This window comes from Corvus kubaryi, unplaced genomic scaffold, assembly GCF_017639235.1.
Source record: "Corvus kubaryi isolate FWS band 111438036 unplaced genomic scaffold, C.kubaryi_AGA036_p1.0 71, whole genome shotgun sequence".
Taxonomy (NCBI): Eukaryota; Metazoa; Chordata; class Aves; order Passeriformes; family Corvidae; genus Corvus; species Corvus kubaryi.
In genome coordinates, this window is record NW_024582059.1 from 16162291 (window position 1) to 16172688 (window position 10398).

Below are 10398 nucleotides of genomic sequence, written 5' to 3' on the forward strand. Positions count from 1 at the left end.
CATTTTCAGCCCGTCACCGCCGCTCCCGCCCCCGCCGCACCTGCCCCCGCCGCCCCGCCCCGGCGCCGCCCCCGAGCCGCGAACCCCAACCCCTTCCGCACCGGCGGGTCCCGCGCATAGCCCGCTCCGAGGGGGAGCCTCACCGCGCCCTGGGGCCGCCGTGACCCCGCCGCTCCGCCGCGGCTCCGGGCGCAGCCGACCCCGGCGAGCGGCAGGGAGGGGACGCGCCGGGCGGGCGGCCCCGCGGCGGAGGGGCGGCCGGGACCGACTGTCCGCGCCATCCCGGGGAGGCCGGCAGGGCCACCCGGGAGCACGGCCCGCCACGGGGACAGCGCACAGTGAGGCCGGGCCTATTCTTTCCCGGCGGGAGGCGGCTGTCAGCCGCGCTCGCACCCCCTTCTCCGTCCTCTTGCCGCCGCTTTTCCGCCCCTCGCACTCACCGGGAGGGCGGGCGCTCTTATTCTTCCTCCGCTGGCGATGCCTCTCTCCAGTGCCGGCGTGCCCCGGTGCCGCTCCCGGCGGCCGCGGCGGCGGCGGCCGCACCCGCGCCGATCCCGCCGCCGCGTTTGTTCAAAATCACGCGCCCCGCGCCATTCCCCCGCCGCATCCCATAATACCGCGCCGCCCTAGCAACCGCCGGCGCAGCGCCCCGCGCTTCCGGGACCGCCCCGCCTCGCCGTCCGCTTCCGGGGCCACGCGCGGGCACCACCCGCGGGAGGCGGAGGCGGCCGCTCCGGCCTTATCCCACGCGCGGTTTAAATCCCGTGGGACAGCTCCCTGGGATATTCCCCCCCGCCCGCGCGCGGGGCCCACCGGCCCGCGCCCCTTCCCGCGGTCCGCGCGCGCTCCCCCGTCACGTGACCGCCCCCCCTCCCGCTGGCGCGCGCGGCTCCATGGTGGGAGGAGGCGGCTCCCAAGATGGCGGCGGGCGCGGTGAGGCAGGACCTGGCGCAGCTGATGAACTCCAGCGGCTCCCACAAGGACCTGGCGGGAAAGTGAGTTGTCCGGCGCCGCCGCCGCCGCCTCCCCGCGCTGCGGCGAGGGGTGCGAGCCGCCCGCGGGGTGAAGGTGAAGGGGCGCCGTGCGCTGAGAGGGCGGATCGTGTCCGGCGGCCGCGTTTCTTCAAATAAAAAGGAGACAGAAAGGTTTCACCTCGTGGTTGTGTAGTTTTTTCGTTCACGGGCTCCCGCGTGTCCGTCCGGCGCCCCTCAGGGCTCGGCTGCTGCCCCTGGGCTGTGCCACAGCGGGAGGCCGGGGAATTTGTTTTCCTCTGCTGCCGTATATCAGTGATTCTTTTGTTATTAGTAATAATTCTTATTCTCTTCATTAAGAGAGGATTTTGGACGGCAGCCCTCAGGGGTTGAGCTGCTCGTGGCGTGATGTGTCACGTAGGTTTTCACTCCTTCGAGAGTCCAGTCAGATGCAGATCCGTCACCTGGAATTCCTTGACTCCCTGTCCAGTTGCTTGTGTTTTAGGGGAGCTGTGTCACTTGTAGGATTTTCGTGTGAAACCTTGGAAATTTTGCCTTCAAAATGTAGCTTGAACGCGGATGTAGTAGTTTATCAGTATTGCACACACTGAGACAAAGTTTCATTAGCTTGCTGAAACAAGAAAAGAGAAATTGCTGGGTTTTGCAGCAATAAACACTTGAAAACACATAGTGTGCACCTGTGTTAATGTCAAGTGGCTGTAACATAATATTTATCACCCAGTCGCATAGAGTGTGGCATTTTGAACATTTGACTACCTTGGTTAATCTATGACCAGTAAACTTTTCATTACTTTTTCTATGCACTATCCTGGACATATGATTATTAATTTTTTAAACCTCCAAAATCACACATACATTCTTAGATAACAAAAACTATGAGCTCTGTTACCTGAGAATCTAGTTGTGGGTTTTAAGAAGAGCTAGGTGCCAATTCCAGGTGAATGTTCATAGTACTTGAGAACAAACTGTTTGGAGAATTGCCACCTTCAAGCATACAAAATATGAGCAAAAATAGGGCTCTGACATGAAAAGTAAGCAGAGGGGCAGAAGTTCTTAGTGAAAAAAAATGTCATTTTTAACCTTTTTTTTATTTCTTTATGGACAGGTACCGTCAAATATTGGAAAAAGCCATTCAGCTGTCGGGTGTGGAACAGCTTGAAGCTCTGAAAGCTTTTGTAGAAGCAAGTAAGTGCATCTAAGTGGTTGCACACTGAGTGAAAGCCAGCGGTCTGTGGGGTTGTGTGTTTGTTAGCTCTATGTGAGGCTGTGTAAATGCCATGTATTTTGGTCCTGTTGGACCTCAGACACAACAGGAAGAGGAACCCTCATCACCACATTTGGAAGTGAAGAGGGAATGGATTTGTAAGCTTTGTGGTTATTACAGCTTTCCAACCTGTCAGCGCTGGAAGGTGAAAACAAAGCAGCCTCTGTTGGGTGCTAAAGTTGGTACTGGATGCCAGGTGGTATTTAAACTGACAGCCTCCTTCTTCACCCATTTGTAAAACTGCCAAGAAATTGTTAGGGGGATTTTTTGTTTGGGTGTTTGGCTTATTGAACATCTCTGTAAATTATATCTATTAAAATGTTTTTAAAGTCGAGAATAAGCTTAGTGAGATTTAGCCCAAACATGTGCTTTGTCCAAGATATTTCAGCAACCGAGAACTGTAAATCAAGGTGAAAAATTCATTTTTTATCCGTCAGGGGTTAGAACTCTGGTGACCTCTAGTGTAAACAGTTTCTGAAAGAAAAAAAAACCCACCTTTTTAAAAAAAAGGAAAAAAAAGTCACCCTTACTTGCATACCGTTTTAAAAATTGAAATATTCAAATTTAGCATAAAAGCAAATTATCACCTGCAGTGAAGGTACTGACAAATATGGCATCCATTCTGTGTTTTTCTTCTGTGCATCTCTGAACCAGTGGTGAATGAGAATGTCAGTCTAGTGATCTCACGGCAGCTGCTGACAGATTTCTGTACCCATCTTCCAAGTCTCCCTGACAGCACAGCCAAAGAAATTTACCACTTCACCTTGGAAAAGATACAGCCCAGAGTTATTTCATTTGAAGAACAGGTGAGAAATCAATGAGGGGGGTTTTGGCTTGTGGGTTTGGCTTTGGTTTTTCCCCTCCTTATCTGCTGACTATTTCAAGCCTTTCAAAGAGCTGTTCAAAACAGATATTCCTACTTAGAGTCCAGTTTTGCAGTCCTGTACATGGAAAACCTGAGCTGAATGCAGAGAGCACTTAGGACTGTGCAAAGATGACAGTCACTTCATCATGATGATGGACATGTAATTCCTCTGCTACCAGAAATTGGCTTGTTACAATGAAACAATCCTTGAGCCTGCTGGAGGTGCTCTAGAGAGACAGACTGCTACTCATAGTATTGCCTGTTACCCGAGTAGTAGAACAGTCAGACGGTGTAAAGAGCATGCACCCTGACAAATAGCTTTTGTTTCAAAATAAATGAATTTTCTCTGTGTGTTTATTTTAGCCATAACCATTTTACCTCGAAAAAGTGCTTTCTTGCAATCCCAATTCTCTTCCACTACTGAATGTGCTGCTGTGCTTTTTCAGTTCAGTTCTGTGTTTTGTTGTATGAATGTGCAGTATCATCTGAGAGTTCTTAGAGAAGTTGCTTATATAAAAAGTCCTTAGGATCTAGTGTTTGAGAAGAAAGTCAGGGCAGTTTCTGAAGTGATTTTTATTCGCTTCTCTTTACCTTTTGTCTTGTTAAGCAGCTTTTACTTTGAGCTGAACATGCTTGCTTTTATGTCATCATGATTAGGCATAAATTAAATTTAATATATCAGATGATTTTTTTTTTACCCACACTTCCACTTAAAAAGCCAGGTTGTAAGCACTGATATTTTGCTTGCTGACAGCTGCTCTCCAAAGTAGAAGTTTCTGCATTAGGATCTAATCTAACAGTTCATCTCATTCATACCTCACAGGCATGATATGAGGTGTAACTGCAAAAAATGGCTTGTGACTTTTGGTGGTCCAGTTCTTGAAAGATTTGTTTTGTCTTTTTAAAAGCTTTATAAACGGTGGCTACTTTTGCTATTGATTTTATTGTTCTTCAGGTGGCTTCAATAAGGCAACATCTTGCATCAATCTATGAGAAAGAGGAAGACTGGAGAAATGCAGCACAAGTGTTGGTGGGGATCCCTTTGGAAACAGGGCAAAAGTATGCTATATCCTGTTCTGTGGTGTTATCTGTACCTGCTCTCTCTTTCTACTGATCTAGACCAGCGAGTGAGAATTTTGGGGTTTGCTGCAGCAGGAGTTACCCACTATTAATTAGTGCTGATAAACAAGTCTTTCTAATAGTACTTTGCAAAAATGTTTCTAAGGTTATTGAAAGGTTCCTGAAAGGTGGCAGTTCTTCCACGTGTCAACCTTCTCAGTTCAAAATGAAGACATAGTTTGAAATTGGATAATAACAAATGCAGTTGGGGATTCTTTGGTGTGTTCATGAAGTGGGGTTTGTTTTGGCTTGTTTTGTTTGTTTGGGTTTTTTTATGTTGAGAGCCCTTGCTGTTACTTTTCTCTGGCAGTCCTTTCCCCTTTCTCAGTTTGCCCATAGAAGGAATTGCTGTAGGTTTTGCCTATTTAGCACCTATTTGTTGCACTGCAAGGTTGCTTCTTAACTCAAGTGGCTCACCACTGGTGGCAAACTTCCAGTCCACAAAAAACAAATTATGAGAGTGTAGATTTGTGTCTTGGTGGACTGCATTATTTCTACTGGTGTTTGCAGGAGCCAGTTCTCTATTGGCATTCATCTCAAATTTCTTACTCTGTACAGAAAACACTAATTTTGGTAGTAGGGAAGAAGAAAGCAGGGTAAAGCAAATGTTGCCAAGTGCTTAAGAATCATAATAAGTGTATAGAGTTAAGAGCAAGGGTAGTTCTGGAGCAACTCTGAGCACTTGCTTTTCTCTTTCCCTACAGACAGTACAATGTAGATTATAAACTGGAGACCTACCTGAAAATTGCCAGGCTGTATCTGGAGGATGATGACCCAGTTCAAGCAGAAGCTTACATTAATCGAGCTTCCCTGCTGCAGAATGAATCAACTAATGAACAGCTGCAAATCCATTATAAGGTTGTCTAACCTGCTTTATTGCTTTCTCTTTCTACAGGGAGACAATTCCACATTGAGATGTTTTTATGCACTGCCATTAAAACTCTCATCATGAGAAAAGAGACAAAGGGAAAAGCTATATGGTTTTGGGAGCTTGAGAGACACGTCGTAGCAATAATTAACTCATTCCTTACCATTTGGAGATAAGTCTGTAATGGTTCTTTAAATGCCAGCTTTACTGATAGAAAATATAAATTAGGCTTCAAAACATCTGAAATATTGCTGAAAATACTGCCTCCACCTTTGTCTATAAATCTAAGAGGGAGAAAAAACGGCATCCAATATTAGAAACAGTAGAAGTCCTCCTATCCCCCCCTATTAGTAATTAACTAATAAGTCCCATACATAAATGTAGCACAAAGTCTTATGTAGTAAATTAACTGCTGACATTCCTGCTTTGTTGTGGGTTTACTGAGTACATAGTTCATACACAAATTTCTCAAACCATTTTATAACTGGTGAGCAGTGATGACTACAGTGTAATGGAATTGGTCAAGTGGGCTGGTGTTTAAAATTCTATGTCACAAAGCAGATGTGCCGTGAGCAGTAGCTCAGCATCTGGTGTTTTTGGTTTGTTGGTTTTCCCTTTCCTTTTTTCTTCATCCCATATTACGTTTTGAAGTGCACACCCAGTTGAAAGTGTAAATATTTTCTGTGAATCGTAGAAAAGCACAGAGGAAGGAAGAAATATCAGGTGTTACCGTGCTGAAAGGGAAAAGCAAACACTTGAATCATAAATTGCTGCCTAAGTGGTAGCTATCAGTGTCAGTAGTGAAGGGGAAACTCACACGAGTACAGTACCAGCTGTACAATATTTCATTTACTTAGGCTCAATACTTGGCTTTTAGACATTTGTAGTGTTTAACACGTGAAACTTGATTTCCATGGTACTTTAGCAAGGACTTTTCAAGTCAAGCTAATTCCTTGAAGATGCAGATTTCCCTAGGAAGCAGAAGAACAATATTTATGGGAGCTATCACTTGATAGCATGCAATTTTTACACACCTATATTGTGCAGCCTCCTCTGCTGCTTTTCTTTTTCTGAGATATCCTTCCTTTCTAGGTTTGCTATGCTCGAGTACTCGACTATAGAAGAAAGTTCATTGAGGCTGCCCAAAGGTACAACGAGCTGTCCTACAAGAGCATAGTCCATGAAACTGAGCGGCTGGAGGCATTGAAACATGCTTTGCATTGTACTATTTTGGCATCAGCAGGTAAAATACACCTTACATGTTTGTGTAAAAGACCTGACATAGGTATTTCCCCTGAAGCAAATCAGCTTGTGTGTTACCTGTGGGGAGGTACCTTGTGACAAGATTTGGTGAGGAATCCAAAATTGTGAACATGGTGTCAGCATTACCTGTTGGCACACTATTAGCTCAGAGTTGGATTAGTTCAGTGTCTTTGCCTTTGAACCGAGCACAACCAAATTCCTTCTTCAGTAGAGCTTTGTTGGCTGTTATTTGCATGTATTATGGGAAAAAAGATGGTAACTTTCTGCTGTTCACCTCCAAATACTTGGTGCTTTGGTGGTCATTTATGAGAATTCCTCTTGACTTTCCTAGGGCAACAGCGTTCCCGCATGCTTGCTACTCTCTTCAAGGATGAGAGATGCCAGCAGCTTGCAGCCTATGGGATCTTGGAGAAAATGTATCTCGACAGAATTATCCGTGGAAATCAACTGCAAGAGTTTGCAGCTATGCTAATGCCTCACCAGAAAGCGACTACAGCTGATGGTACACACTTCTCTAAAACCTTGTAATGCTAGGTGTTCATCTGTGGGAGTTAGACTTCCCAAATCAGTCAAGAAGTGTCATGGAAAAGAATTTAGTATTGCTTATATCATTAGTTTAAAAATACTTTTCAGCATGTACTTTGATAGTAAAGCTTCTTAGCCATAGTTCATCTTTCTGGTTTGCCATTAAGGTTTTGAAATACTCTTCTGGAAGATAACTTGTCAAATTTTCTTTCCCTGTCCATGTACAGTCCTCTTCACTGACAACCTCCCAGTATTTCTAACTGAGTCTCTGTCCTCATGAGCTTCTAAGGCACTGTTAGGAATAGGGTGCCTAGAAACCCATGACATGCATGTAGGCCATAAATGGTCTGTACTGATGACACATTTGTTTGAACTGCTTCCTGACTTGACAGGAAGGTGACATAGTGAGGGGATGGTTTTGACCTCACACATGTCTCCACTGACATGACATTAAGTCTGGAATCTCTGAACAGTCAGAAAAAATGTCAAGTAATGACTTCACTGGAATCCTAAACACACCAGTCTCAGTTTTCTAGTTGGGAAGAATATCAAAGTGGAAAAATACGTAAGCATGAAATACCTCTGAATCAGGAAAATCCTCCTAGTGAAAAATAATCGTTGATTGAGGAAAAATAAGTAACCATGTAATTGCAGAAGTGAAAACTGGGTTGAAGGTACTTGCTACCAATGTGCTGCATTCCTTCCTTTGGGTCACTTTATTGTTCATTTATAACCTGTACTGTTTGTCCTTAAAGAATGCAGGTTAGTTGGTATTTAATAATGTGCTTATCTTCAGCTAGAGGTTAAGGGGCAAATGAGTTATACTGTTGAAAACTGTTCAGTCAAGAAGAGAGACATCAGATAAGGGTTTATCACAAGCACAGTGAGAGAGGTTAATTGTACCCCTAAGAGCCGTGATGAATAATAAGAAAACCCCCAATGGTCTTTCCATTTGTCAAGCTAGGATCACAGGAGGTCAAACCCCCTCAATTCAGACATTAAGTCTTGTAGCAAGGGCTCCACTTACTCTAGAAGTTAAATAAAGGGTTTATCTGTTTTAAAATCAGCCATGTGCCATCCATTTGTTTTTGTCCACTGTCTCTGCGCTGCTTAACAGGGATGCAAGGCAGATGCATCTGGACCTTCTGCACATGTAGCACTTCAGAAAAATAAAAGAGAAGCGTTGTTTCATTTGCTCTGCTATATAAACCAATATTTCAGTCTTATAGTAATGTTTTGGGGGTTTTTTCTCATCTAACCCTAAAGGTTCCAGTATTCTGGACAGAGCTGTTATTGAACACAACTTATTATCTGCAAGCAAACTTTACAACAACATTACCTTTGAAGAGCTTGGAGCATTACTAGAGATCCCTGCAGCCAAGGTATCCATTTTCTACCGTTTTTTGGTTTTTTTTAAACAAGGAGCATGAATGGCATGAGAAAATATCTGTGGTAAATATTAGGAAAATCAGTTAAATTTTAGGGAATCACTAAATATTCCATATTAGGAGAAAGGTTAAATATCTGGCACATTTATGAGAATGGGAGGTACACAATGTTGAATGAACAACAGTGGCGTTAGGCCACTGATAGTTTGTCTAATCATTTCATAATGAGTGCTGTCTATAGGTTCCTTCCCCCCTGTGTGTGGACCTTGTTAAGTCTGAATAATTTCTAACTTCTTTGAGAATGGACAAAGTTTCTGACATCTTTCCTTGCTGTTCCAGGCAGAGAAGATCGCTTCTCAGATGATAACTGAGGGTCGCATGAATGGATTTATTGATCAGATTGATGGAATTGTTCATTTTGAGAGTAAGTTCAACCACAGTATAATTTATTTTTTTGGCGCCTTTCAGAGTGACCTTTTCGAGGTGGTGCCTGCAAGGCCAAGGATACTAAGTTTATTAATCCCTTCTGCCCAAAGTGAGCTGGCTCGTCCTTCTGTGGCCAGGAGGTGGCAGAGTTGGCCATAAGGGACAACCTTTGACACTTCACTCATTCCTGCTCTGCATCTTCTTACCCACAGGAAAGTGTGAATTTATTCCATCAGTCTCCTTCTAGGAACAGGTTCACCAGGAAGTTCTCTGTCTAATCTGCTCCAATGCAGGAGTTAGGCTTGTAACAGGCAGCCAGAATAATTGTAGCTTTTGAGTACAGAAGTGATCCTGATGTCACTGCAAGGAAGGCTTCCTCTGTGAGTTAGGTGAGGGTGGTGGCAAAAGGAAAGGTTGCAGTTGACAAGGCAGAGGAATTGCTAAGACTTGCTTTGTTTAGTGTGGGTTGTTTTTTCTTTTCTTTTCTTTTCAGCTCGTGAAGCTTTGCCAACTTGGGACAAGCAGATTCAGTCGCTGTGCTTCCAAGTGAACAACCTGCTGGAGAAGATCAGTCAGACAGCCCCGGAATGGACAGCGCAGGCCATGGAGGCCCAGATGGCTCAGTGACTGTGCCCCGCTGTCCGAAGGGAGGCAGTCACCTGCCTGCTGTGCCAGCAGGGGCAAGCTGAGCAGGACTGGGAAGCAAACAAACCTACCATCTGCACTTGCCTATCTTCTGCTTCCACTGTGGCTTAGGACACGATTAGCTGATACCATGTTTGGTCTGACAGGCTCCCAGTTCTCTGAGCTTAGATTGATGCTCTTGCTGCCTCTGCGTTGCACTCTGCTTGTCCTGAAAACTCTGATTTCCGTTTAAAAGAAGCTGTAATGTCTGCAGCAAGCTTTGGGTTTGGTTTATTTAATTTTATTTTTTTCCACTGTATTGCTATAGCTTTGTAGCCTATTACTTCCTATGATGCGTGTCCTGCTGTGAAAATAGAAGCACCACGTTTCTTTTAGTTGTAATTATTCTAATAAAGGCTGAGATAAGCCACTTGGTTTAAGTGTTGTAAGGACCTGTGGTTTTGGTTTGTTTGGTTTTGTTTTCATGTTTTTTCTTAAACAGTAACTTGAAATAAATCAATTTTTTATAATTGCATTTTCAGCCCCTGAAAATGTTAAATGAAAACCATATTTTTTTTCCATCTTTGCTTATAAAATGCAGATCAAGCTGTCATGTGATAAGCAGGACTAACTTGAAATGCTTATGCACAGCAATGAAGTATGAAAGTGGCCCTTCTGACATTTATTAGTCTGGAGTTGGGCACTCTTTACCCATCCTTATGCTTTGCCAGATACACACATTTAAAAATCACGACAAATATTTGGGTCTTCAGAGGCTTTTATGCTTGGTTATCTCCAGTCTGTTGGAAACTCCATCTACTCTTACATATCTAGCTGCATACCTTGGATCCATTATATTTTTCAGTTGTTCAGCTTCTTAGAGGAACAAAACCAAGTTGGATGATGAGGCAAACATCCCTGAAGAAAGGAATTCATAAGGTTTCAGGATGTCAAGCACAGCAGAAACTAGTTGCTATTAAATCAAAATCTTCAAACAGGAAAGAGCAGCATGCACACTTGCTGTTCTTGTCCATGTTTGTAAACAGGTGTCTTGTTTCGAGGTG

The 10398-nt window shown here is 44.3% G+C and overlaps 2 protein-coding genes across 2 annotated transcripts in view; one reads left to right on the forward strand and one right to left on the reverse strand.

Moving 5' to 3' along the window:
• Nucleotides 1-612, reverse strand: part of LIN54 (lin-54 DREAM MuvB core complex component) — a 41325-nt gene extending 40713 nt beyond the window's left edge. Inside the window, exon 1 of the mRNA XM_042049991.1 lies at nucleotides 441-612. The gene's annotated coding sequence lies outside the window, so the exon portion shown is untranslated. The remainder of the gene's footprint in view (nucleotides 1-440) is intronic.
• An 86-nt stretch (nucleotides 613-698) lies between these two features.
• COPS4 (COP9 signalosome subunit 4) lies at nucleotides 699-9774 on the forward strand. The gene is made up of 10 exons (XM_042049996.1): nucleotides 699-995; nucleotides 2098-2177; nucleotides 2911-3062; nucleotides 4077-4180; nucleotides 4945-5098; nucleotides 6201-6351; nucleotides 6703-6873; nucleotides 8163-8278; nucleotides 8624-8708; nucleotides 9204-9774. Exons 1-10 carry the CDS (start codon nucleotides 919-921, stop codon nucleotides 9335-9337), a joined length of 1224 nt encoding a protein of 407 aa, XP_041905930.1. The 5' UTR covers nucleotides 699-918; the 3' UTR covers nucleotides 9338-9774.
• The last annotated feature ends 624 nt before the right edge of the window (nucleotides 9775-10398 follow it).